This window comes from Ranitomeya variabilis, chromosome 4, assembly GCF_051348905.1.
Source record: "Ranitomeya variabilis isolate aRanVar5 chromosome 4, aRanVar5.hap1, whole genome shotgun sequence".
Classification (NCBI taxonomy): domain Eukaryota; kingdom Metazoa; phylum Chordata; class Amphibia; order Anura; family Dendrobatidae; genus Ranitomeya; species Ranitomeya variabilis.
Genome location: NC_135235.1, coordinates 709385968 through 709409705, shown reverse-complemented (window position 1 = coordinate 709409705; position 23738 = coordinate 709385968). Strand labels below are relative to the sequence as shown.

At 43.6% G+C, this 23738-nt stretch overlaps 2 protein-coding genes across 2 annotated transcripts in view; both read right to left on the bottom strand.

Moving 5' to 3' along the window:
* The window catches only part of LOC143766539 (endoribonuclease YbeY-like), a 181409-nt gene that overhangs the window by 70844 nt on the left and 86827 nt on the right, over positions 1-23738 (bottom strand). The gene's annotated exons all lie outside the window — the stretch shown is intronic.
* The window catches only part of LOC143766517 (uncharacterized), a 180827-nt gene continuing 176636 nt past the window's right edge, over positions 19548-23738 (bottom strand). The window contains exon 12 of the mRNA XM_077254267.1: positions 19548-21800. Coding sequence (XP_077110382.1) covers positions 21055-21800 — 746 coding nt within the window. The 3' untranslated portion in view covers positions 19548-21054. The remainder of the gene's footprint in view (positions 21801-23738) is intronic.

Sequence of the window (23738 nt, the reverse complement as noted above, 5' to 3'; positions counted from 1 at the left end):
TAGCTCTGGGGCGCAGAGTTTCTCCCCTCACATCGTTAGTTAGTGTGGGGGTTCTTGCATTCTCTGCGTGGACATTTTTGTATAGGGTTTTATACTGACCGCACAGCTTCCTCGCTATCTTCTGCTATCTAGTGTTAGCGGGCCTCATTTTGCTAAACCTGTTTCATTTCTACGTTTGTATTTTCCCCTTACCTCACCGTTATTATTTGTGGGGGGCTTTCTATATCTTTGGGGTTATTTCTCTGAGGCAAGTGAGGTCTTTGCTTTCTCTCTAGGGGTAGCTAGTTTCTCAGGCTGTGAAGAGACGTCTAGGATTTTTCTAGGCACATTCCACGGCTACCTTTAGTGTGTGTTGGATAGGATCAGGATTGCGGTCAGTCCAGTTACCACATCCCCGGAGCTCGGCCTATGTTCGTCTACTTAGCTCGTCAGATTTGTGATCCTAAGCCACTAAGGATCATAACAGGAACCTGTCACCCCGTTTTTTCAGTATGAGATAAAAATACTGTTAAATAGGGCCTGAGCTGTGCATTACAATAGTGTATTTTGTGTACCCTGATTCCCCACCTATGCGGCCGAAATACCTTACCAAAGTCGCCGTTTTCGCCTGTCAATCCAGGTGGTCAGATCAAATGGGTGTGGTGACATCGCTGTTTCTTCCCCCAGATCTTGCTTATTTTTCCATTGGTGGCGTAGTGGTTTGCGCATGCCCAACTGCCGAATCCACAGAACAGGTGAAGAAAAAGAGTGCGATCTGAGCTATTCCCCTGGTGATCGGTGGGGGCAGCCATCTTCCTGAGGCCGCGCGTGCGCAGATGGAGCGCTCTGCTGCCCGGGGCTTCAGGAAAATGGCCACGGGATGCCGCGCGTGCGCAGATGGGGATCACGGCGGCCATTTTCCTGAAGATGAGTTCGCATCTCGCAAAAATCATCAAGCACTACAAAGAAACTGGCTCACATGAGGACCACCCAAGGAAAGGAAAACCAAGAGTCACCTCTGCTTCTGAGGATAAGTTTATGCGAGTCACCAGCCTCAGAAATCATAGGTTAACAGCAGCTCAGGAAGGAATTGACATCAGACCAGTGGAAATCTGTGCTTTGGCCTGATGAGTCCAAATTTGAGATCTTTTGGTTCCAACCACCATGTCTTTGTGCGACGCAGAAAAGGTGAATATATGGACTCTACATGCCTGGTTCCCACTGTGAATCATGGAGGAGGTGTGGTGGTGTGGGGGAGCTTTGCTGGTGACACTGTTGGGGATTTATTCAAATTTGAAGGCATACTGAACCAGCATGGCTACCACAGCATCTTGCAGCGGCATGCTATTCCATCCGGTTTGCGTTTAGTTGGACCATCATTTATTTTTCAACAGTACAATGACCCCAAACACACCTCCAGGCTATGTAAGGGCTATTTGACCAAGAAGGAGAGCGATGGGTGCTACACCAGATCACCTGACCTCCAAAGTCACCAGACCTGCACCCGATCGAGATGGTTTGGGGTGAGCTGGACCGCAGAGTGAAGGCAAAAGGGCCAACAAGTGCTAAGCATCTCTGAGGACTCCTTCAAGATTGTTGGAAGACCAGTTCTGGTGACTACCTCTTGAAGCTCATCAAGAGAATGCCAAGAGTGTGCAAAGCAGTCATCAAAGCAAAAGGTGGCTACTTTGAAGAACCTACAATATAAGACATATTTTCAGTTTTTTCACTCCTTTTTGTTAAGTATATAATTCCACATGTGTGAATTCATAGTTTTGATGCCTTCAGTGTGGATTTACAATTTTCATAGTCATGAAAATTCAGAAAAATCTTTAAATGAGAAGGTGTGTCCAAACTTTTGGTCTGTACTGTATATCGTCGCTGATTGGTCTTTCAAGCTGCCTGTCATGGCTGTCGCGACCAATCAGTGACGGGAACAGTCCGATTAGTCCCTCCCTACTCCCCTGCAGTCAGTGTCCGGCGCCCGCTCCATACTCCCCTCCCAGTCACCGCTCACACAGGGTTAATGCCAGCGGTAACGGACCGCGTTATGCCATGGGTAACGCACTCCGCTACCGCTGCTATTAACCCTGTGTGTCCCCAACTTTTTACTATTGACGCTGCCTATGCAGCATCAATAGTAAAAAGATGTAATGTTAAAAATAATAAAAAAAACAAAAAAACTTGCTATTCTCACCTTCCGTCATCCGACGATGCGCTCGCGCCTGCCGCCATCTTCCGTTCCCAGAGATGCATTGCGAAGTTACCCAGAAGACTTTGCGGTCGCCTGTGTTAGATACTGCGTGGCTGCTATATACTGCGTGGACTGTGTTATATAGTACGTGGGCTGTGCTATATACTATGTGCCCTTTTTATATACTGCGTGGCCTGTGTTATATACTATGTCGCCGGTGTTATATACTACGTCGCCTGTGTTAGATACTGCGTGGCTGCTATATACTGCATGGGATGTATTATATAGTACGTGGGCTGTTATATACTGTTAGGGCTGTGTTATATACTGCGTGGCCACTGTTATATACTGCGAGGTCTGTATTAACGCATCGGGTATTCTACAATATGTATGTATGTATATACAGTGGGGAAAAAAAGTATTTAGTCAGTCAGCAATAGTGCAAGTTCCACCACTTAAAAAGATGAGAGGCGTCTGTAATTTACATCATAGGTAGACCTCAACTATGGGAGACAAACTGAGAAAAAAAAAATCCAGAAAATCACATTGTCTGTTTTTTTAACATTTAATTTGCATATTATGGTGGAAAATAAGTATTTGGTCAGAAACAAAATTTCATCTCAATACTTTGTAAAATATCCTTTGTTGGCAATGACAGAGGTCAAATGTTTTCTGTAAGTCTTCACAAGGTTGCCACACACTGTTGTTGGTATGTTGGCCCATTCCTCCATGCAGATCTCCTCTAGAACAGTGATGTTTTTGGCTTTTCGCTTGGCAACACGGACTTTCAACTCCCTCCAAAGGTTTTCTATAGGGTTGAGATCTGGAGACTGGCTAGGCCACTCCAGGACCTTGAAATGCTTCTTACGAAGCCACTCCTTCGTTGCCCTGGTGGTGTGCTTTGGATCATTGTCATGTTGAAAGACCCAGCCACGTTTCATCTTCAATGCCCTTGCTGATGGAAGGAGGTTTGCACTCAAAATCTCACGATACATGGCCCCATTCATTCTTTCATGTACCCGGATCAGTCGTCCTGGCCCCTTTGCAGAGAAACAGCCCCAAAGCATGATGTTTCCACCACCATGCTTTACAGTAGGTATGGTGTTTGATGGATGCAACTCAGTATTCTTTTTCCTCCAAACACGACAAGTTGTGTTTCTACCAAACAGTTCCAGTTTGGTTTCATCAGACCATAGGACATTCTCCCAAAACTCCTCTGGATCATCCAAATGCTCTCTAGCAAACTTCAGACGGGCCCGGACATGTACTGGCTTAAGCAGTGGGACACGTCTGGCACTGCAGGATCTGAGTCCATGGTGGCGTAGTGTGTTACTTATGGTAGGCCTTGTTACATTGGTCCCAGCTCTCTGCAGTTCATTCACTAGGTCCCCCCACGTGGTTCTGGGATTTTTGCTCACCGTTCTTGTGATCATTCTGACCCCACGGGGTGGGATTTTGCGTGGAGCCCCAGATCGAGGGAGATTATCAGTGGTCTTGTATGTCTTCCATTTTCTAATTATTGCTCCCACTGTTGATTTCTTCACTCCAAGCTGGTTGGCTATTGCAGATTCAGTCTTCCCAGCCTGGTGCAGGGCTACAATTTTGTTTCTGGTGTCCTTTGACAGCTCTTTGGTCTTCACCATAGTGGAGTTTGGAGTCAGACTGTTTGAGGGTGTGCACAGGTGTCTTTTTATACTGATAACAAGTTTAAACAGGTGCCATTACTACAGGTAATGAGTGGAGGAAAGAGGAGACTCTTAAAGAAGAAGTTACAGGTCTGTGAGAGCCAGAAATCTTGATTGTTTGTTTCTGACCAAATACTTGTTTTCCACCATAATATGCAAATTAAATGTTAAAAAAACAGACAATGTGATTTTCTGGATTTTTTTTTTCTCAGTTGGTCTCCCATAGTTGAGGTCTACCTATGATGTAAATTACAGACGCCTCTCATCTTTTTAAGTGGTGGAACTTGCACTATTGCTGACTGACTAAATACTTTTTTTCCCCACTGTAGCAGCCACATAGTATTTGTCTGCTATATACTACATGGCTCCTATATACAACATGGCCTGTACTATAGACTATGTGGCTGCTATATACATACATATATATTCTAGAATACCCGATGCGTTAGAATCGGGCCACCATCTAGTGGTTTATAAAGGTCCTATATATATATCCCCTTTTTTCACCTTTTGCATTCAGTGTATTATTAATGGGGCAAAATGTTCTCAGACCCTCCTCTGCATGTCTTCCAGGGTGTGTTGCAGTTCCTTCTTCTAATTTTTGCTGAATAGGAGGATTTGTGGGTTATGTTCCGCGCTGCCAGCTAATCCAAAACCAGACCAATTGTATAGTTGAAAAGTGGTTTATTCTACGCGTTTTGGAGTACACATGACTCCTTCTTCAGGAAATACCACAAAGACTCCGAAACGCGTAATATAAACCACATTTCAACTATACAACTGGTCTGGTTTTGGATTAGCTGGCAGCGCGGATCATAACCCACAAATCTTCCTATTCTGCGACTTAGCTACGGTCGCATACCGACCAGTGGACCTGCGGCAGCCAACAATTTATGCTTGTGAATATTCTACATCAGGTGAGCAGTTAATTTTACAGGTAAATCTTCTATAATTTGTGAGATAAAACACTATCTGCGCTCCTTGTTCCTACAAGTTATTTTACTAGTCCTTCTAATTTTGGCAGCTCTTGCACTTAGTGTTTAGGCTTTATGAGGAGGCTATATTATTGTAGGGCTAGCTGCTGGATAAGGGATAGTTTAGCATTAGAGGCATATAGGCAGGGTTTATTGCCTTACAGTCCTTGCTGCTGCAAGAGAAAACCAAAAGTCCTTTTTTCGGGCTACATCTATTCTTTTCCATGTTAATACTTCTGCTACCTGCACTGATTATAGGGAGGGTTGCTCTAGGAGGGATAGTATAGTATTAGAGGCATATACGAAGGGTTTATGGGCTTCCACTCCTTTTATAGGTCTACTGCTGAGGCAAGCTGAAAACTAAAGTATTTTTCAAGACTACATATTTTATTTTACCAAATAATACTGTAAAGTTTGCAGGTATTTATCTGACGACTTTAAAATGTGCAAGGCGTGAGGTAAGGGAAGGGGAAATGGCTGTGGGCCGTGCCTGCAGGCCAGGATAAACTGTGCTTGCTGCGGGAGAGCACTCTTTTTAAAACTGTCAAAAAAATTATTCTAAGGCCCTCCTCTACATCTTTTCCAGGGTATACCTTCCTAGCTGGTTAATAAATGTTCCCAGAAGCCAATTGATTCGGGCTCACAGGAACTGTTCAAAAATACAGGACTTTAACCAGGAAGCGGAAAGTCTGACCAGTAAATTTGCTCAAAAGGGCTATTCTAAAAGCTCCCTGTCTATGGCAAAACAATTAGTTGAAAAGTTGCCCAGAACACATTTACTTCAAAGTAAAGAAAAAAGAGACAATCCGATATTATCTGAAGATGTTCCAATCATCACGAAATTTAATGCAAATACTCACCTCCTTAGAAAGATAGTAAATAGACATTGGGAGATTTTAAAGGAAGACAAGATCATTGGCAAAAAATTACCGGAACGTCCAAGATTTATCTATAAAAAGGCCAACAATCTGGGCAGTAAAATAGCTCCTACTGTCCCAAACCTCCATGTTCCAATAACGTATTCTTTTCATTACAAGTGCTCAGGCTTTTATCCGTGCTTAAAATGCAAACCTTGCAAGCAACTTAAAACAAAAAAACAATTCTCGATCTCTAATGGTACTATGGACTGGTCAATTAAAGACTATATATCATGCAATATAGAAGGAGTCATTTATTCAATTAAATGCACTCGTGATAAAATATACGGTATATAGGGAGAACGAAACGTACCCTTCATGTAAGAATAAAAGAACATCTACGGAACATTAACAATAAATTTCTAGGCCCTCCGTTATCAAAACATTTTGTGACTCATCATGGATGTTCAATAAAAGGTACCATTATCACTGGCTTGAAACTGGTTCATAAAAGTTGGAAAAAAGGTAATTATATTCAGCAAATGTCAAGGGAAGAAAGCAAGATGATATTTGAATTGGACACTTTGATGCCTAAAGGCCTTAACAGCGAAATTAAGCTGTTAGCATTCAATACATAAATAGGTCAGGTGATCGCCGCTGGAGATATTTGTACAGACATCCTTCTATGGATCATCCCTGAGGAAGGAATAAGTCTATTCCGAAACGCGTAGGATTGGTCCACCGCGCTCTCATTAGCAATCACGCAAGGTCCTGTACCTACAGAAAACCGAGTGGCTACACAAGCGCAGCGTTCATTTACTCCACTGTTATGATCTTAGTGGATGAGGATCACTAAATTCCAGCTAAGTTTGCAAAAACATAGAACCAGCTCTAGAGAGGTGGTAACTGGGCTGACCGCATACCTGATCCTAACCGCACACACTAGAGGTAGCCGGTGAACGTGCCTAAAATTCCTAGACGTCTCGAGCCAGCCTGAGAAACTAACTACCCTAGAGAGAAAATAAGACCTCACTTGCCTCTAGAGAAATTAACCCCAAAGATATAGAAAGCCCCCAACAAATAATAACGGTGAGGTAAGAGGAAGGCACAAACGTAGAGATGAAATCAGATTCAGCAAAATGAGGCCCACTACTACTAGATAGCAGAAAATAGAAAGTGGACTATGCGGTCAGCAGAAAACCCTGTAAAATATCCACGCTGAATATTCGAGAACCCCCGCACCAACTAACGGTGTGAGGGGAGAATATCAGCCCCCTAGAGCTACCAGCACGCAAGGAAATCACATTTTGGCAAGCTGGACTAAAAACATGAAAAATACAAATGATCAAAAGTAGCAAACAAAAACTTAGCTTCTCTTGCTAGAGACAGATGGCAGGAATCAGATGGAATCAGATTTGGACTGAACACATAGATAACAGGCAAGAGACTGAGTCTCCAGGAGAGTTAAATAGGAAACACCCACAGCTTAACGAAACAGCTGAAGTCCCAAAACCTGCAAAGAGACCTGACTATACACTACCGCTTGTGACCACAAGAGGGAGCCCAGAAACACAGTTCACAACACTCCACCTTGGCAACTACTTAGGGGTGTTCTGCCGCCGGCCGGGGCAGCGCCCACAGTCCTTACACCGCAAGGAGATATTTATGACCTCCTAATACGGATTTTTGGAATGGTAACATCAAAGGATCAGAATAGAGTGAATCATATGCCTAGGCGCATCAGGTAAATTCACCTTAGTCATACCGTAAGCAGGTGTTTTATGGTCCTCATGTGATACTTTTTAATAGACATTTACATATTTATTAGATTTCTTTTATATTTTTTACTACAGCTGCAGGGGATTGACTAGGCGAAGCACGCTTGCTTATCTATTATCCTTGAACATGATTAGATAAGTGCTCTTTTGCTACTTGTTCATATAACAAGGGAGGGATTGAATCCAGCGCAGATATAAAATTACATACATATATTGCAGTCCCTCCCTCTATTTTTTGGCAGCCCTTGTACATAGTTCATAGGCTTCAGCAGTCTAGGTGTCCCACTGTTTTGAAACTTATTTCTTTCATTCAAGTTAAGTTCTTGCTTTTTCCCATTTTGTTCTATTTCTCATTGTCTCAGGTCAGTATCATTAATGGAAATGAGTATTCCTTCTGGTCACATAAATCTCTTCCACAGTCATGACAGTTGTTTCCATGAATTCTTGGACAAATGTAGGCTGTTTGTGGTCATCTGTAGACAGATATTCACAATGCAGCAAAATGTAACGTGGCCCAAGGAGATAGTCATGGGAGAGGGCCCCATCACAAACTTTATAAAATTGTCAAAAAAATTATCCCGTCGTCATCCTCTAAGTGTCTTTGTAAGGGATCTCACAGGGAAAGTGGGCGGGTCAACTTCGCTCACCACGGGGGAGGGGAGAGAAGGACCCAGCAGGGATCGGGTCTCTGGCGCCACCACCTGCCTCAGGTCAGTCAGGGAACTGAACCGAAGGCAGATAGTCGCTGGAAAGGCTTCCATTATAGATACGAGTTAGTGAGGCGCTCCAAGTGAGGGGGAAAATATATCACTAGTCCAGGCTGGGGATATATATCTAAACCTCCTGGACATCGCTGCCAGAGTTCCTCACTAAAACAGTATGGTATTCTGCCACTAGTTCCTCATTTGAAATAAGCCCCTTCCGACAGCAGGTTTATATCGGGCCAACTGAGTGTGAGGACGTGGGGATTCGTCGATAGAGATAAAAGAGCAGCCCAAGATTAATTTTATATTTAATCGCTGACGAGGCGCACTAGAAACTAGTTATATATCCAAGAGCAAATATATACAGTCAGGAGTGCAGTACAAAGATAGGGTATAGATAGGTTGCAATTACCGTGTTATGTAGCATGTGTTCACAGGAAGGCGCTGATGGATCACAGGTCCAAATCTTAGTAACAGGCTTTCCGGGCTACGTCAGCTAATGTATCCTCCGGCCATCAGAAAAACTAAGCCCAAAGTGAGGGGCTGCCTTATTTCTCCTAGGCTGCTACCTCACACATTTGCTCCCACCCCTGGGTGGTGCAGCCTCTCTCCTCCCATCTCTGAGAACATGATTATCTGTCCAGAATGGTGGCTGGCCCATAACTTTGCAGCCAAAGCTCTGAATGGGTTGGTTGTACCGCCACTAGATTCACCTGGATGTGCATAGAGACTAAATTTGCCTACCGTATGTAATTCCTGCTAGCTATGCTTTATAACTCCATAATCCAGAGTGCTACATGTGGCTAAATAACATGGGTGCGTGGGGAAAGGAACAATGATTCGGATTATGTGCTTGGCTAGTCTCAGAGATATTGCATTCTGCTATTATAAATCATTTTCCAGATTCAATATCTCAGAGCTTGCTGCGACTTGTACCATGTGCTTAGTCACACAAAGGGGCCAGCTGGCTTGCAGCTGCAGAAGATTTCACACCATTGTGTCAAGAGCTTGAGTTAATTAAAGGTAAACAATGATCCTGGGGAATGAATGCCAAGGGTGGGGGCACATTTCAGGAGTGGAGAGACATTTACTTTGTCCCTCGCAGTCTTCCATAGTGTATTGCAGTCCCTCTGTGGAGACATTGGGGTCAGCGGGTGCATGGACCAGAGCTCATCCCGCTGAATGCCCGCTCTCTTTTTACCGTGTGCATAATACTACTCAGACAACACAGGATGAAGATAAAACAATGTGGCAATTCTTTATTGAACCACAAAACAGGCAAATAACACATAGATAAGTATTATGAATATTCGCGCTGATACACCTAGGTAAAATTGAAAAATGACTGGTGAACAGTGTAATCTAGCTTTGGGCCTTGTACCTGTTCACACTAGTTAGTACAAAGAGGACCCATAAGACAGTATAACATATAGAATGATCTGTGGGCAATGTGGATAAAGGGGGGACATCAACAGGATTAAAATACTGTAGACCTTGTGCCTATTCACACTAGTTTAATTGTAAAAGATGCCCAGTTAGCTGTTCATGCATATAAATACTGGTAGGTACTGTTAGATAAAAGGGCTGTATTCATTATCCCCTATTTCCACAAGAAAAAGTTATGCAATTATACACAATAAAGAACAATGCATATTCATTATGATGCACGGGGTCTATTAAAGGTAGATGTTTCAAGTCACCATATCCCGTGCAAGACCCCCATGTTTTTCAACAAAATGTTTAGGGAAAGGGTGGCCTGTTTTCCGAAATGCATTGGTTTGAATGGTCATTACTACGTTCCGTACCTCTTTCAAGTCACGCAGACATCACATGGTCTAACACATCACACAGGCCCTGCTCCAGCCACAGCAATTACCTTACCAGCACGTGGAGTACACAGGAACTGGGAATCGTCATCGGAACCTGCACTAGCCACAACGATCGCAGTATCGAGGCGCAGCACCGAGGCACTGTGACGGGACCCACCGCTGATCTTAGAAGATACTGAACAGAGATTTGCCGGCCCTGGCCGAGGCAGCTCTACGCTATTTCTCTTGTGCAATTGCCTGGTAGGCAACAATCCAAGGAAGACATTTGATCCTTCAGTGCTGAGACTGAGCCATATTCTATACGTTAGCAGTCAGACTAACACTGCTTTTACCGTACCAACATCTTTTATACACTCTGTGCAGCATAATGAATATGCATTGTTCTTTATTGTAAAATTCAAAAAAATATGGAGTCAAAATACAAAAAAGCATTTATTAAATAGCAATGTCACATAATAAAGTAAAAGTTGCAAAAGTACAATTAGATACATATAACCATCACATGGGTATCAAAAGCAAAAAGGACACAGGTAAAGAGTCCAGAAAACCACACTGATGAAGTCCGACCAGAGGATTCAAGTTCTTAAGGCTAGTAAGCCTTATAATGAAGTGTATGTATGTCTCAAAAAAAATGCTAGTCAGATAAATGAGCCCAAGATTGATCCTCACCCATAATGGTTGCAGTCTGGAAGCGGACTGCCAGCCCCTCTTCCACACTGCGACCAATATGGGTGAGGATCAATCTTGGGCTAATTGATCTGACTAGAGGTTTTTTAAGGCATACATATACTTCATTATACAGCTTATTAGCCTTAAGAACTTGAATCCTCTGGTCGGACTTTACTTTATCGGTGTTATTTATTTAATAAATGCTTTTTTGTATTTTGTAGACAGTAGTTTTTCGAATTTTGCATGTAATAAGGAGTTCTTGTCAATATTTCCAGATTTTGTACGACACTTTTATTGCTCTGATCTATATATTTACATTGTTCTTTATTGTGTATAATTGCATAACTTTTTCTTGTGGAAATAGGGGTTAATGAATACAGCCCGTTTATCTAACAGTACCTACCAGTATTTATATGCACAACTAACTTTTCAATTAAACTAGTGTGAACAGGGCAAAAGGTCTACAGTATTTTAATCCTGTTCCCTTCCCCCCTTTATCCACACTGCCCACAGATCATTCTATATGTTATACTATCTTATGGGTCCTATTTGTACTGAATGGTGTGAACAGGTACAAGTCCCAAAGCTAGCTCACACTGTTCACTAGACAATTTTCAATTTTACCAAGGTGTATCAGCGCGAATATTCATAATGCTTATTTAGTTTTCCGGTAATTGTCTTATTTGCTGAAGATAAAACCTTAACACTTGCACCACCATTTTCATTTTATACTTCTAAATAACACATAGAACAGTACCAGCAAAATACCCAAAATGGTGCAAATTACAGTCTCACCCACTGACTCGCTGGGATAAGAGCAGCTGTGACCAGAGCTTCCAGGGCCAACTACCTCGACCTCTCCCTCGGAGAGGGAGGAGGTAACGACAAGCTTAGGAAGCTGACAGTCCATTGAGGTACAAGGCCAGGTGCCAGGAAGGTCACAACCTGGCTTCTCAGAGCATCTCCATGGAGCCAGGTGACCGGTGAGTCCCATTCCTGGCTTTCACAAATGTATCCATGAGCCTCCGGTGACCGGTGGGTCCAAATCCTGACTACCCCAAATGTATTCATGGGTTCAGTGATGGTCATTGAAGCAGATGTATATCCTTTTAGCTGGGGCCTGGCTGGCATCCTGTAGAATGTCAGATCTGTGTCACTCGTGATAGCACCACAATCTGGCAGCTATCCTGTAAAATGTTCCTGGCTGTGTTTATGTAAAGAGTCTCTGGTTCTTTGAATCTCTTGGCTGTCTGGATGTATATTGTTAGAGGCATATCCCACTTATATAGCTCACAATTGACACAAAGCCAGCATCCAGATGTCAAGAAGAAGACCTGATGAGGCTAAAGCCCCCGTCTTGCTAAACGAGATCGCTAGCGAGATCGCTGCTGAGTCACAAGTTTTGTGACGCAATAGCGACCTCCGTAGCGATCTCACTATGTGTGACACATAGCAGCGACCAGGCCCCTGCTGTGAGATCGCTGGTCGTGTCGGAATGGCCTGGACCTTTTTTTGATCGTTGAGGTCCCGCTGGGTAGCACACATCGCTGTGTTTGACACCTTACCAACGACCTCGTTGACGACTCAGACACTGAATCGTCATAATAGCTCCCATGTGACATCGTTGTACAGGTCGCTACAGGTCGCTGGTGATATGTCAAACAGTGAGATCGCAGCAGCGATCGTTGGAAGATCTCACTGTTTGACATCTCACCAGCGACCACATAGCGACGCAGCAACGATCCCTGACAGGTCGTATCGTTGTCGGGATCGCTTTAGCGTCGCTAAGTGAGACGGGGCCTTAACTCATATTGTTTGACCATGTAATCTACTTGCATAGTTCCTATTCCTTTGTTTTGTAAGTCAACAAGCCACAAGACCCACACAATGGTCATTCAATAAATAAAGCAGACATCCATTGTTCAATGATGCTGTATCAGTGCCTTGCAAAGACAGCAGACAATAAGTTGTAGAAGCTGATGTAAGAGGAAAACATTAGCCATTTAAAATGATCAAAAATCAACATTTAAGACTCATGACAACAGTGTATGGTTTTTGACCAACTGAAGACCAATTGCATAAATTCAAAAGTCGTCCTACACAGTAGATAACAGTCTATTCCTCCTGGCTTACCGAAAATAGACAACTGGTTAATTAAAATAAAATACCGTGTCATCACACACTCATTTAAATTTTTGGTAGACCTTGCACTTAGTGCATAGACTTTATGAGTCTAGAAGTCTCACTTCCTAACAATTTTAAAAGAATATTTATGAGACCCTCCTTTATGTCTAATACAGGGTGTATCAGAGTCCCTCTTCCTACTAATTTTTGGATGTTCTTGCATTGTCCGCATAGGATTTGTGATTTTCAGAGTCCCTTCATGAAGTAAACAGGATGTGTCTCACTATTTCACACATCAGATGTCCAGATAAGGTATTAAAATATTACATTTACAATGAATGTTTGTTTCACCATTGAAAGCAATAAGAAAATGGAAAAATGCAGTAAAGAGGCTACGTGTAAACACAAACTAAGGGGTGAAGGAAGCTTATTTTTACTCTTTTTTAAAATTGCCTCATATACAAGAACGAATGTTTTTACTTGTAAAACACATTTTATTTTCGTAATGCAAATGCTGAACCAGCAAATCACAATGGTGCTAGTCACAATGTGCCTGAAGCCAATGCAGCAGGCAATCCGACAGGTGTGATGTGTAAAACTGCCTTAAAACCAATAAATAAGCGAACAGTAAAAGATAGATTGCCGCGCTGAGATGCACTTACAGGTGCACGTGTGGTCCTGTAAAGGGTGGTCGGACTTGCGTGGTAGTTTCCTGCCCAATGTCCACTTGTATCAGATGCGGGAGCATCCTCCCAAAGCTGCAACACCCCGTGAAAACGCTGGTGTTCACAGCGGTTAGCCTCAGCCGATGGTGCCGCTGTAGGAGTAGCGTGGTGAGTGAGGGGCGTGACTGAACGGTTACGTCACCTGTCTGTTAATGACGGACGTGTGTAGGGGCCAATCCCCCTGTACATTTTATTTTCGGTTTTGGATGTTTTGTTGTCACTCCTTAAAAGTGGCTTAATACTGCGACAACATTGATCCCAAAACCGACCTGAGAGTCAGAGATGCATCCAGCCATCTTCCCCATGCTGTTCTCATTCCAATTTAGCGCTGTTTTCATCCATTTCAGCAATTTTCCTGCCCCCTCAGTCTTCCTGGAAACGTCTGCTGAGCATGCGACCTGTTGACTCACATATCGAGCACTCAAGTATTTTAGTGCTCGCTCATCGCTAATAATGACTGCTATCTGTGTGGGGTTTTAGATGTTTAAAAGGGTTGTCCACTACTTGGACAACCCATTCTTATTCCTCATGATTGGTCTATTTAACCCCTTAAGAACCAGGGTTATTTCTGTTATTGAGTTTCCATTTTTTGCTCCCCTTCTTCACACAGCCATAGCTTTTTTATTTTTCCGTCAATATGGCCATGTGAGGGCTTGTGTTTAGCAGGACAAGTTGTACTTTTGAAAGGCACCATTTATTTTACCATACCATGTAAGGGAAAATGGGAAAAAAAATCCAAATGCTGTGAAATTGCAAGAAAAGTGCAATTCCACAACAGTTTTTTTTATTTTTTTTTTACCATGTTCACTAAATGCTAAAACTGACCTGACATTATGATTCTCCAGGTCATTACAAGCTCACAGACACTAAACATTTTTATTTAAGTGGTGAAAAAAATTCCAAAGTTTGTAAAAAAAAAAGTTGCCATTTTCCGAGACCCATAGCGTCTCCACTTTTCGGGACCTGGGGCTGGATGAGAGCTTATTTTTTGCCCACCGGTCTGATGTTTTTATTGTTATCATTTTGGTGTAGATACGATCTTTTTTTTTTTTTTTTTAAATTCGTTTATTAATTCAGTATAAACAAACAATGCACACATTTGCAATTATCATCAATTATACCGTGACATACAGATAGTTGTAGAATAACGTCATATCAGAAGTTACAAAATAATGAGATGTGCATGGTAAATCATTAGATTCTTATAAGAAAAATACCTATTATACAACTTAACAACTTTAACCACTAACAGTAACAGTAAGTCGCCAAAAGAAAACAGATTTAAATCCTGCTCTATGAGCAATGTCCCCAAAAAAACCACAAGCCCACCCTCCTATGTAGATGTCTAGTCAGTGCAAACTATAGAGTATGACAAGAGGAGTTCCATTTGCCCCATATCTTCTCGAATTTACCTGGACATCCTCTATTCTGATACATTGTTTTTTCATATGGGATAATTGAATTCACCAGATCGATCCAAACTCTAAGGGTCGGGGGGGAGCCACCCATCCATCTTAACGCCAATACCTTCCTTGCCAAAAAGAGCGTCTCTCGGAGAAAGATCCCAGTGTGATGATCCCAGGTCTCCGTATCCCACACCCCGAACAGACAGGTTAACGGTTCAAGTGGGACAGGGATCGACAATAACGATGTTAATAATGTCGTCACCTCTCTCCAATAATGAAGGACTACAGGGCACCTCCAAATCATATGAACAAAATCAGCATCGGGCACATGACATCGCAAACAATCCGACGAATGTAAGCGGCCCATTTTAAAGAGACGCGTCGGGGTTAAATAGGCCTGATATATGATATATATTTGGGTCATTCTATTATTGATTGAAGGGGAAACTTTAGTTGAAGATTCAAGAATATCCTCCCAATCCTCTCCCAGTACATCGGGAAGGAGTTCCTCCCATTTCCCCTTGACAGAGTTGATGACCGACCCATCTCCCATGGATAATAGATATGTATATAGAGAGGATATAAGTCCTTGAGGACCCTGCGATTTGAGGATACCTATTAAAGGCAAAGAAGAGATCGCCCGACCCGTACCCACATTTCGTACATATGATTGAAAAGCTGACCTCAGCTGTAAATACCTAAAGAATTGAGACCTAGGGATGTTGTAATTATTTCGTAGTTGTTCAAAGGTTACAAAAATCCCCTGGTTATGTATATCACTCACCGAGAGAACACCATGGGAGACCCAGAAATCAGTGGATGGGTGGTTTAGTAATTCAGGTATATAACCATTGTTCCACAGTGGCATCTCGGCTATGACATCTGTAAATTTAATAATTCTTTTTATTTGTCTCCATATCAATCTCGCCAGCCGGAGCATAGGTAACAGACGACAGGTACCAACTTTCTCCATCTCTAAAAATCCCAGTGGGCAATCAATCCGGGCAGAATGGATTAAATGACTCTCAGAATTAGGCAAGGAGCTATCAGGCATCCATTTACTTATCGCCTTAGCCTGTCCGGCAAGGTAGTACAAATAGAGGTCTGGCAGAGCCGCCCCACCCCCCTTTTTTGGTCTCTGTAAAATAGATAGTTTGAGTTTGGGTCTGGCCTTTCCCCATATAAAGGATGTGATTAAGGAGTTTAATTTTGCAAAAAATGATTTGGGTATTGGTACAGCACTATGTTGAAAGCAGTAATTGAGTTTGGGAAGCAGTATCATCTTAATTAAATTAATGCGGCCTGCGACAGAAAGGGGGAGTCTACTCCAGGTTATAAATTTAGACTTGACCAAATCCAGCAATGGGTAAATGTTTTGTTGTAGGTCTAACCGACTGTGTTGAGACATATGAATACCCAGATATTTGAAGTTGGAAGCCACAGGTAGCGAAGTGGGAATCCCGAGGCAGGGAGCCAAAGTATGAGATAGAGGCATCAGGGCAGATTTATCCCAATTTATATATAGGCCGGAAAATTTGCTAAATTTATCTATGGTTGTTATCACTTGTGGTAGAGTTTCTTCTGTTTAATCCATAAATATTATCATATCATCAGCATATAGGCCAATGGTATCTGTACGATCTGCAATATTTATTCCTTTAATATCGGTGGAAGATCTTATGCGTATTGCTAAAGCCTCTATCGCAAGGGCGAAGAGAGCTGGGGATAGAGGGCACCCCTGTCGGGTTCCCCTATGTAATGCAAAAGATTCAGAGATGGAATTATTCACGATTACATGCGCCCTGGGATTCTTATACAGCGTGTCTATCCCCCTAATAAATTTCTCTCCAAAACCATATTTCTGCAGACACGCGGAGAGGAAAGGCCACTCGAGGGAGTCAAATGCCTTGGCCGTATCCAGCGATGCCAGCGCCCAACTATTGTCTGGCTCTAGAGAGCTGTATTGAATCACCGATTGGACTCGCCTGATATTGATAGAAGTACTTTTCCCGGGCATAAAGCCAGTTTGATCTGGGTGTATAAGGTCCAATATGAGTGTATTTAGTCTAGTGGCCAATATTTTAGTGAAAATTTTGTAATCTACGTTTACCAGTGATATGGGGCGATACGATCCACACTCCAGCGGATCCTTTCCTTCTTTTTTAAGTACAATAATGTTTGCATCATAGAATGTTTCGGGCATTGTCTCTCCCTCCCATATACTCTTGAGTACTTTCAATAAAAGTGGTGCCAATTGACCTCGATATTTCTTATACAGCTCAATAGGGAACCCATCAGGTCCAGGGGCCTTCCCGGTGGCCATGTCCATTATAGCTTGCTCAACCTCCTCCAAAGTAAACTCAGCTTCCATAAAGGCTTGCTGAATTGGACTTAATGAAGGGAATGCTATGTCCGATAAATAGTCTACACATTCAGGAACACCCAAACCACTATTAGACTTGTATAAAGATTTATCGTAATCATGAAAACACTGGAGGATCTCCTCAGTAGAAGAAACCAATGAACCATCAGGTGCCCGAATCTGCAATACTGTATTGGATGTGTTATGTTGGCGTACTAAAAAGGCCAATAGTTTACTGGCTTGATTCCCCAATTCGAAATATGATTGACGGGTAAAAAACAATTTACGTTTGGATTTTGTGTCCATATGTTGGGTATATAGCCTTTGGGAAGTGAGCCAAGCTACCCTGTTGCCACTAGTTTGGTTGGCTACATAGGCGGCCTCGGATTCCTTTAACTGTCGCTCCATCTCATCATCCCCTCCCGCCGTTATTCTTTTAATGTAGGAAATAGTGGAGGACAGACATCCCCTTAGATATGCTTTTAAAGTATCCCAGAACAGACCAAGACTTGGGGGATCTGGGTGGGTGAGGATAAAACAGTTCAACTGATCTACCGTTCTATCGCTAGAATCTATTAATTTCAGCCAGAAGGGATTCAATTTCCAAGGTATAAAATTATTTGATCGACCATATTTAAGTTTAAGAATAACTGGACTGTGGTCCGATATCCCCCTATTGCCATGCTCAATACTATCTACCCATAACGCCATATCGCTAGACCCAAATATGTAGTCTATACGAGACAGAGACCGCCTAGTTGATGAATGGCAAGTGTAATCCTTTATCCCAGGGTGACGAATTCTCCATAGGTCCAGCCATCCGCTACCACCCATAAACAGTGCCAACGGAGAAGAAGATTGAACAGAAGGGCCTCCAGATATCCCATCCCCCAGTCTCAATCTATCCAAGGAACTATCCATGACTAAGTTAAAATCTCCCATACAAATAATACTAGCGTCAGGATAATTTAGGGAGAATCCCATTGCCATACGGAGAACCGATAAATTAGCTGGGGGTGGGTTATAAATACACAGTATTACGTATTCCCGAGTATTAATAAAGGCGTGTACAAAAACAAAGCGACCTTCGGGATCTCGTCTTGCCTCCCTGGCCTCCCATCTAACACTTCTATGGATTAGCAGAGAAACCCCTCTTGAGTAACTGGTATGAAATGCATGGAGGGACCACTGCACCCACGGCTTTTGTGTACACTTAGCGGTGTCCCTGGTCAGATGTGTCTCGACAAGTGCTACAACATGGGGGTGATATCGCTTAATTTGTGAAAATACCTTGATTTTTTTACGGGGAGTCTTAATTCCCCGCACATTCCAAGTCATATACACAATCTCAGATCCCATAGTTACACTTGAGAAAAAGAATATTATACACCATAGCTTGTGTAGAGATCAGGAACACCACGCAGAGCACAGAATTATCAATGGCGACTATTAAACACATCAAAAGGTCAAAACTGGTGTAAAAACCCAAATAAAATAAAACTTGAACAGTAGAGGAGTTTAATCCTTCACTCCTACAGTCAATCAGAAAAGGGGATACCCTCACTGGAACCAGCGTTCGGTATTGTTGGTAAACTCAACACCCTGTACGGAGAGCTCCATTTGTATTGCCATTGGATAAGAGAGATTACTCAGGAGTCCGGCACATTAGACACCTTGTATGTACGTAACCATTCGGTTACCTCCGCCGGATCTGTAAAAAACAGGGAAGAGCCTTCATGGACAACACGGAGCCGAGCCGGGTAGAGCATGGAATAGAGGATGCTTTTATCCCTGAGCCGCTTCTTAACTTCCACAAATCGAACTCGCTGCTTTTGGAGCTCCATAGAGAAATCCGGGAAAATTGATATAGTGGCGTTATTGAATTTAATAGGGCCCTTCTGCCTCGCCAGGCGGAGTATCGCATCTCTGTCCCTGCAATTGAGAAGACGCGCCAAGAAAGGCCGGGTGTGGGGCTCCAACAGGGAGAGGCCTCGTTGGTACTCTATGGGCCCTCTCCACAGAAAACGTTGAGGAGAATCCATCTCCTAGGGAGGTTTTCAGCCAGTCTTCTAGAAATTGTTCAGGCTGCTGACCCTCCGTGCGCTCCGGCAAGCCAATTATTCGAATATTATTACGGCGCAGTCTGTTTTCCAAGTCATCTGCCTTTTGTTTCCAAGCGTTCACGGACCCGGTGGCCTTTGATAACTTAGCTTCCATAGGGGTAATGGTGTCCTCTATCTGAGACACTCTTGTTTCAACCTCCGAGATGCGCCCTCTCATAGCCTGCATGTCATGTCGCAAGCGACCAACTTCAGTATGTACGTCCTCTATTTTCTCAGTAAGAGAGGATCTAGTGAGGGAAATGGCCTGCATCAGTTGCTCAGAGGCTTGTTTGAGAGTTAGTTCGTCCTGTTCTCCCACCTCATTACTGTCAGGTGGACAATTTTTGCGTTGGTGCTGCGTGGGATTATTTCTGAGAGTGCGCACATTATCAGGGGTGCTTTCTCTGGAATATTTCTTTAATTTCTCAGCAGCCCCCGTTCCTTTAGAGTGTTGCATGGCGGTTAGCAGAAGGACCCCACAGAAGGATCACACATATAGTTATAGCTGATCTATTCTTCAATAACTGATCTGCCAATATTAAATACTGAGATGGCTTCCAGGAAGATCATCAGTTAGGCAAGGGACCTTTCAGATGTTCATAGAAACAGCAGCACAGGGTTTAATAGGCACAACGTCCCAGAGCAGCCCACAGCCTCCCCAGGCAGCACAGCAGGTAGGGAGGGGTTAATTCCTCCAAAGTTTATGGTACAAATAGGGGCTTGTCAGACAAGGGGGGTGCAGAGCCCAATTTTCCAGGGCACATACCGCACTACCCCTTTATTATTGCTATGATGTGCTCACCTCCCAGATTGTACTGCTGTCTTATCATGGAGCGTCACTCTCCTTGCTGCTGGAGAGCACACTGCAGTAATGGCCGCCGCCTCCCGGGTGCCGCCCGCCGCTCCGGACCCAGCACCTGTATTGCAGTGTTCCACAGCGCTCCCGTCCCAGCGCAGGTGCCCGCTCTCTCCAAGGGGGATATGTCCGGCTTCAGCAACCGCCGGCGCCGCGTCCCTGTGCAATGGAACACGCGCCCAAGATGGCCGCCGCAGCTTGGGGATCACACTGCCCGTCCAGGCCACTTCACTTCCCGACGTCTCCGGGCTCCAAAACCGCCGATTTCAGGGGTCACCGGTCTCCTGGGATCTTAAGGGCTCCTCTCCAGCCGGTGGAGCCGGTGAAACAGGGGAATTTATGGCAGGATTGTTCAGGATGACCGGAGCTCTCCAGAGGTGCGTCCTTTCTCCTGGACTACATAGCCACGCTCCCCTAGATACGATCTTTTGATTGCATTTTATTGCAATGGTGCAGCGACCAAAAAAAACATAATTCTGGCGTTTCAATTTTTTTTCTCGCTACACCGTTTACTGATTGGATAAATTCTTTTTATATATTGATAGAGCAGGCGATTCTGAATGCGGTGATCCCAATTATGTGTATATTTGTTTTTTTATTTTTTAATATTTTTAAAAACATTTTTTTAACTATCTACTTGCTTCAATAGTCCCCATGGGAGACTAGAAGTTGCACTTGTCTGATTGCTTCTGCTACATAGAGCAGGGCTACAAAATATTTTCCACATTCTGAACATGAAAAAGGCTTCCCCCCTGTGTGGAGTCTCTGGTGTCTAACAAGATCTGATTTCTTCACAAAACGTTTTCCACATTATGAATAGGAAAAAGGCTTCTGCCCTGTGTGGGTTCTCTGGTGTTTAACAAGGAGATATTTCTCTGCAAAATATTTTCCACATTCTGAAGAACATGAAAAAGGCTTCTCCCCTGTGTGGAGTCTCTGGTGTCTAACAAAATCTGATTTCCACACAAAACGTTTTCCACATTCTGAACATGAAAAAGGCTTCTCCCCTGTGTGGAGTCTCTGGTGTTTAACAAGATGTGATTTCGTTGCAAAACATTTTCCACATTCTGAACAGAAAAAAGGCTTCTCCCCTGTGTGGAATTTCTGGTGTCTAACAAGATGTGTTTTCGTCACAAAACATTTTCCACATTCTGAACATGAAAAAGGCTTATCCCCTGTGTGGCTTCTCTGGTGCCTATCAAGATCCACTTTCTGGATAAAGCATTTCCCACATTCTGAACAGGAAAAAGGCTTTTCTCCTGTGTGGATTCTTTGGTGTCGATCAAGATGATGTTTCCAATTAAAACATTTCCCACATTCTGAACATGAAAAGGACTTCCTTGCTTTAGGAGCAGTTTGTTTTTTAATGCCTCTTTTGGGTCTTGGATTTTCCTTAGTAGTCGGTACTGAATCAGATGACAGATCTTTGCTGTGAAGGGATGATAGTATATCTGGAGTAATTGCATTCACTTCAATTGTATCCAGTGAGATCTCAAGATCATCTGATTTTAAAATTGAAGATGTCAGCTGTCCCTCTGATCTCCAGGTACAGTCATCTGTCAAGAATAAAACCAATTATTTTTCAATAAAATATCCTTGAACTTTATATTTTTGAACATTTCTCCTAAAACGGTCTGTAAAAATGGTAAGCTGATGTACATTCTCGAGTATAAGTAGAGGTTTTCAGCACATTTTTTGTGCTGAAATCACTCCCCTCAGCTTATACTCGAGTGAGGTGTCCAGAACATAGAGGGGGAGAGGCAGCGGCGGAGCAGCGGGTGACAGAGGTAGGACCAAGCTGCTGCAGCTAACACCGGTGCCCGCTGCTAAAAAGAAATGAATATTTATTTCTCTGTAAAAGCTCACACAGTGTCAGCTGCAGCAGCCGGTCCTGCAGCTGCCGGGAGGTCACGTGTGCCACTACTTAACAGAGATGAATATTCATTCTGAATATTAATTTCTCTTAAGTAGCGGCACACATGACCGCCTGGCGGTTGACGCTGTGTGCGATAATTAATACTCACTGCCCCACACACATAGTTCCGGCATTGGGAGCGGTGAGTATTCCGGAAGCTGTGCTCTGCTTGTGAGCAGCGCATGACATCCCGGTGTAACAGGCCAGATTATACCCCCAGGCCAGACTATACCCGGGGTTAAAGTGGCCTAGGCTAGATTATACCCCGGGTATACTTTGGCCTAGGCCAAACTATACCCCGGGGTATAAAATAGCCTAGGCCAAAGTATACCCCTCCAGGCCAGATTATACCCCCCAGGGTAAGCTGAGGGAAAGCTGCTCATTCTTCTAGGTCACAGCTCCCCCTCCCATCGGGCACTGCTCCTTTTCAAGCTCCTCCACCTCTGGTGACGCCAGGGATCTCCCTTTCTAAGCCCCACCCCCTCCCTATAGTCACATGTGACATGAAATCTTCAGCCCTGCTCGTGCCAGCTCGTTGTCTTGGCGCCTTGGATATGCTTGGAAAAGGGCTTTGTATACCTAGGGGGCACTGACGAGCACTGAGGGGTGGGTGGGGAACCCCTTTACTGGTTGCTATGGGATATAGCATGATCACTCTATCCTAGCAACACCTTGGATACGCTTGGAAAAGGGGTTTATCTATCTTGGGGGCACCATTGCAGCACTGCGGGTGGGTGGGGAAACCTTTTACTGGTTGCTATGGGATTTTACATGATCACTCTATCCTAGCAACGCCTTGAATACGCTTGAAAAAGGGGTTTATCTACCTTGGGGGCACTCTCGCAGCACTTAAGGATAGGTGGTTAACCCCTTAGGTGGTTGCTATGGGATTTTACATGACCACTTTATCCTAGCAACGGCTTGTATACGCTTGGAAAAGGGGTTTATCTACCTTGGGGGCACCCTTGCAGCACTGTGGGGAAGCCAGGGAACCCTTTTACTGGTTGCTATGGGATTTTACATGACCAATTTATCCTAGCAACGCCTTGTATACGCTTGGAAAAGGGGTTAATCTACCTTGGGGGCACCCTCACAGCACTGCGGGGTGGGTGGGGAACCCTTTTACTGGTTGCTATGGGATTTTACATGGCCATTCTATCCTAGCAACGCCTTGGATACGCTTAAAAAATGGGTTTATCTACCATGGGGGCACCCTCGCAGCACTGCGGGGAAGCCGGGGAACCCTTTTACTGAGGAAGGAAACAGCACAAAAATTCAAAAGCTGACTTAGGCCATAGTATACCCCCGGGGGATAAACTTTATACCAGGGGGTATAAAATAGTTTTTATAGTATTTCTCTAGGCCATAATGTTATCACTTCACTGTTTTTCTCACCCTATTGCTTATTTGTTGAAAAGTGTGCAGATCTGAACTGACAGTAGATGGCGCTGTCCTGTCAGTGCATAGTTAATGATAACTTGTTTTGTATGTTCTCTATGACACCTCTCTGCTCTCTATGACACCAAATCTTTTCCAATTTTGACAACCATGGAAGATCAATTGTATGACCAGCTTTTGA